The sequence below is a fragment of the Neltuma alba genome, unplaced genomic scaffold (assembly GCF_004799145.2).
Source record: "Neltuma alba isolate B1F8T4 unplaced genomic scaffold, ASM479914v2 tig00012975_pilon, whole genome shotgun sequence".
NCBI lineage: Eukaryota > Viridiplantae > Streptophyta > Magnoliopsida > Fabales > Fabaceae > Neltuma > Neltuma alba.
The window spans coordinates 1-5,410 of record NW_021637333.1 but is presented as its reverse complement, the minus strand read 5'-3'; the positions used below and the strand labels follow the sequence as shown (position 1 = coordinate 5,410).

General features: G+C 33.2%; 1 protein-coding gene across 1 annotated transcript; it reads right to left on the bottom strand.

Annotated features, from left to right (window-relative positions):
- Nucleotides 1–1,711: 1,711 nt before the first annotated feature.
- Nucleotides 1,712–4,232, bottom strand: LOC114733169 (bax inhibitor 1-like). The gene is made up of 6 exons (XM_028920574.1): nucleotides 3,885–4,232; nucleotides 3,295–3,438; nucleotides 3,113–3,204; nucleotides 2,401–2,587; nucleotides 2,090–2,245; nucleotides 1,712–1,983 (listed from the first exon to the last, which is right to left on the bottom strand). Exons 1-6 carry the CDS (start codon nucleotides 3,999–4,001, stop codon nucleotides 1,933–1,935), a joined length of 747 nt encoding a protein of 248 aa, XP_028776407.1. The 5' UTR covers nucleotides 4,002–4,232; the 3' UTR covers nucleotides 1,712–1,932.
- Nucleotides 4,233–5,410: the final 1,178 nt, after the last annotated feature.

Below are 5,410 nucleotides of genomic sequence, written 5' to 3'. Positions count from 1 at the left end.
GGATTCACCATGGAGACAATTTGGCTTTTGTATAAAAAGCAAACAGAAATTTCGAAAGTGTTTAGATACAATTAAACTACAGTTTGGAGAATAGGTTTTGAAAACAAAGTTATTTTGAGAATAAATTTTTAAAAAATAGATTTTATGAAAAAAGTGATTTTAACAAAGTAAAAGTGTTTGGACAATTATTATCAGAAGCACTTTTTTTCATATACAAATTATTAAAAAAACATAAGTTAATATGATAATTATATAAAATGTAGATTTTAATTTATATTTTTATTTGAAGTAATAAATTTGTTAATAATTTTTTTACCAACATAATAAATAATATATATAAATTATAATTAATTAATAATTAATATATGTATATATCTATAAAATATAATCATTGTGAGGTATGAGATTAAATAATCAACCATCATAATCATTGTGAGGTTGCAACTGTATACAACATTTGAGCAACTAGTTTTTTTAACAACATATTACAATATAAAAAAAATGAAATAAAAAGGTAACGAGAAAGTGAAAGAAAATGAGAAAGAAAAGTAGAATGAGGAAGGAGAAAAGGCGGAGTTTTTGACCTTTGTTTAAGGATATTTTTGGATACTCACCGTTGGCTTTACTTTGATACTGTAATACTTGTGGGAAACCCACACATTCAACCTTTTAGAAAGAAAAATTTTTTAAAACATGGTTTCACAGGACCACACCATGGCTTCTTAGCCAAACCATAGTTCCAACAATACGTGGGTGTTTGGATACTTTTTTGGAGCCAAACCATGATGGAAGAAGTTAAAAAAAGGAAAAGAAGATAGGCCCCACTGTTAAGAAATTTACTACCATATTCGGTTCTTATTATGAGTTTTAAACAATTAATTTGTAGATAACAAAAAATCAGTTAAAATTAGATAGTAATATTTTTTTAAATATACCCTTATAATAAATAAAAAATAAAAAAATGTATGAGTAAATATAACGAAAGAAAATATGACAATGGAGAAAAAATAAATAATATATTTAATAAAATTCACATCATTTTCTGCTATTTTATAACTAGATTTACTTTTCTAATAATAATCCAAACAACTCTATTTTTTTCAAATTAACTTTTTGACAAAAACCATTCCAAACATAATTATAGAATCTAACTTTTATCCAATTTTAAATTTTCAAAAGCCCAATTGAAAATAAATCATCTTCTCCCCCCCCCCCCCGGGCGGGGGGATTTGGCTTTCAAAGACGCAGTCTCCATTTTGTAGGCAAGGAGGGCCTGTATAAAGACTGAATTGTTGCATGGAATGGGAAGCATTTCATCAGTGAGGGGGAAAAATTTGTTCGATCCACAGCAACACTTCATCATCACACTTTAGTTATAATTTAAAAACCAGTTCGCGCCTCAAAAGCGGAAGTGTTTAATTGAGTCTTCTCACACGGTTCTGCTCAAAATTATCAAATTTGCATAACGCAACGCGGCGTGCTCAGAGAACCAATTATAACGATGTCATAGGACGCTTTCCACCCATTATTGTGTAGTTGGTGTTGCGTTATTTATTAATAGGGCACCTTGTATGATGCATCATGTACGTACCTAACTGTCTTCCAATTTAACAAGGAGAAAGTAAAATTGAGAAAGTCATACGATTTTTTTTTTAAAAGACTAAAGTTGTTAACTATCTTAAAAAGATCCTATACTTAAGATGAGAGGGAGTGATGTATAAAGGCTTTAGTGTCATTATAAAGGCTGAAAACCAAAACGATTTGATGAAATTATGGCAAGTTCCACAAGTACACCGCAGCTGCAAACCTAATCACATAATTTACAAGTTGCAGATGCTGCTAGAATTTTTTGACAGCTGAAACTGAGTCTGTGTCTCCAAAAGAAATACAATAAGGGGGGTTTACTTCCAACAAAGCCACAAGCGTCGGCGTTCAATCCCTCCTCTTTTTCTTCTTCTCATTCTTCTCCGCTGAATTCTTCAGCTGCAAGAAAATCATTACAAATTATCCCAAGGGAAAAGAAGGAGGGGATCAAGGAGAAGAAGAAAACCCTGTCAAAAACGGAAAAGAACACAGAAGTGGAACTTACGACAATTATGAGAATACGGACAAAGATTGCAACAAAATCAGTAAAGAGGGTCAAGGCATGCTTCACATAGTCCAGATCCCCAAAGTGAGCTCTCTCAATTATTTCTTGGGTGTCAAATATAATGTAGCCCACAAACACCAGAAGCCCAAAGTACAGCTGCAAGGTTAACAAATAAAGTCATGTCAAATTTAGAACCAAAGCTTGTCAGATTAACTAGCAGCAGGAAGTAAAGCACTAAAGCTAACACAGCTTCAGAATTCAGATTGCTCCAGGATAATTCAACCAAAACATAAATAATCGGAAAACTTTACCTCAAACTTAAAGAGCGCAGCTGCACCCCCAAAGATGGAGGAAGCGAAGTGCAACCACATAAGAATGGACAATCCAGAAGAAAGCAAACCACCAAGATAGAGGTACTCTCTGCGCCTTGCCACCAAAGCTGCCGCTGAGAAAGAAGCAAAGGCCAACGAAGTTCCCACAAAGGCCGTGACGATGAGGCTGAAACAATTGAGATAAAAGAATTTTACTAATCGCCTAAATTCAAGGACCACAGAGCCCCACTGGGGTAAGACTAGAACAATGGGAGAAGAGAATGCAACTGATCATGCAAACTAACTCAAACCCTGGAAGCCAATGTAAAGCCGAACAGCTTTAGGGAGACAAATAAAGAAAGAGGGAAGCAAAAAGATCAAGAGAAAAAAAGTTAGAGCTGACATGTGCATTAAGCAAGATCTTTTGGCTTACAAAAAGACTTGCGAAAAACCTTCGTCATTAAATTATGAATATGATCTTGTATAACCCCAAGGCAGGGGTGACAGAAATGTAGGATTAAAATGTCAGCAAAGCATTTGCAATATTTTGCTTGCATAACGGTAATCAGAACCAGAAATGTAGAAAAGGTTTTATCCGCTATACACAAATATAAGGGAAGTCAGCACGCACAATGAGCTGAACAAACATGAAAGGATGTCGCAGCCCAAAGTAGGAAAAGCTTTAAGAGCAGAATACATGGATTAATAATACCTTGGATCAACATCAATAGCCAAATCGATCAAAGGACCAATGGAGGCCCCCTGAAGTAATGAGGAAGCCATCAACAAAGCAACCCTCTTTTTCTGCAAATCATGAAATAGAAAGTGAGTGACAGGCGTATTGCAGAACCATAATAATATAAGTAGAAGGTTGCAGGAGCCCGCCATTCATACCTCTTCATTAGGAGGAATGGACAGTAACAAGAAAATGCTCCCCAGGGACGCGACTGTTGTCAGCAAACCGCCGATGTTCCAGAGAACATGCAGGTAAGATCCGACGGCCGCAGCAACCACAGCGCAGAATAAGGCAAGATAAACCTGCAATAAATTTCAGAATGAAATATAAATGAAAAATTGACAATCTATCGTCAAAAGACAAATAGGAAGATTGATAACAGACGCAAAATATTAAGAGGTAAGCGAGATTAATTCAGCAAAAATAAGTTGAATACCCAAACAAGGTTCCACATCAAGTTCTTCGATCACCGATATTATCACAAGAAAAAGGTATTACTAAGGAATAACATGAAAAATCATTCATATGTTAAATACAGTATAAATAATTCTTCATTTAATACATAAAAAATTCGCCGACTCACGTTTCTTCCGTAATCAAGACTCGGAAACCAAAATTTAAAAATTCATCCATGAATCCAAATGAAACCCTAACTGATGATTTCAGATTTTCACCTAGGTCAATCTAAATCACGACGCAGAAATACAAACGAAAACCCTAACAGCACATTAGACAGCAAAAACAAAACCTGTTTAATGTGATTCTGGACGAAAGGAGAAATCTGGTGGAAGTTCTTGAGAGTGTCGTAATTCCAGCGGCTTCTGGAAGACGATTGAGGATCGAAAAAAGAAGCGAACGCGTCCATCGGAGTCGAACAGCAGAATTCGTTGACGATCAAGCAAGAATGGAACCAGAAAATGCAAACCAATACAAGTAGGTAGAATGGTAGATATGATTCTTAAATAGACTTGACGTAACGGATAGACTTGACGGACACCGAGCGGTAGGAGATTCGTCGGGCTCGATTTCTTGGAAGTTTCGTATCTTTTAATTGAAATTACTATAATATCCCTGTTGCATTTCCTAACAACTTCGCTAGGAGCAACCAGCAAGGTCGCGAAATTTAGAGGAACCCTCCTAGTTACGTTCATCATTGATGATCTCGCTAGCAACTTCGCTAGGAGCACCCAGCAAGTTCGCGAAATTTAGAGGAAACCTCCTAGTTCATTCATCATTGATGATCTCACTCAGGCATATCGAATGATCATAATCCTACAAACTTCTTTAATAAATAAAATAAAAAACAAAATATATTAAAATTTTATATTTAGAACTAAATTAAATATTTAATTATTTTTATACTTTTCTAGTTTTTAATATAAAATCTTGTTTAAGTTTTATTTTGGTCATAAATATAAGATCTCAATCCATTTTGTCTTTCATATTTATCTATTGTTCTCACGATAGTCTTTCTAATAATAATTGTAACTAATATACTTGATTAGTAAAGATATTTTAAAAAAAACAATATTTATTTGTTATAAATAACTAATTTAATTGTTTTCTTAATCTACTCAAATTATTAATTTCTATATTCAGGAGTTGAGGTGGTACTTAGGATAAGAGGTAGTATATGATAGGAGAAGAGAAATTGATATTGGCAGGAGGGACTTCGATGACTTTTTCTTTTTTTTACCGGCAGGACTTTGATGATTTGGCAAAAACATCAAGTCTGGATGTACATGAATGCAAACGTCTCTAAGGTGAATAGGTTACTTAATAACTAAGTAACTACTGTTTTCTGTTCTTAATATAAAATTTTGTTTAACTTTTATTTTAGTTCTAAATATAACATCTCAATTTATTTATTTATTATATTTATATTTTTTTTCTTAAAGTAATCCTTCTAATAATAGTAGTTTTAGATAACAAACTTGATTAGTAAAGATATTTTTAAAAAATAACATCTATTCATTATAAATAACTAACTTAACTAATTTTTTTAATTTTTTTTAAATTAGTTAACTAAGTACTCCTCCGGTCCTTATTATAAGACCCCATTTGACTTTTTATTTGGTCCTAATTATAAGACCCCAATCCATTTTGTCTCTTATATTTATACTCCTCCGGTCCTAATTATAAGACCCAATTGACTTATTTGAGGAGATTAAGGAAGTAAGTTAAATTGGTTATTTATAATAAATAAGTGTTGTTATTCCTAAAATATTCTTACTAATTAAGTATATTGGCTAAAACTATCATTATTAGAAGGAT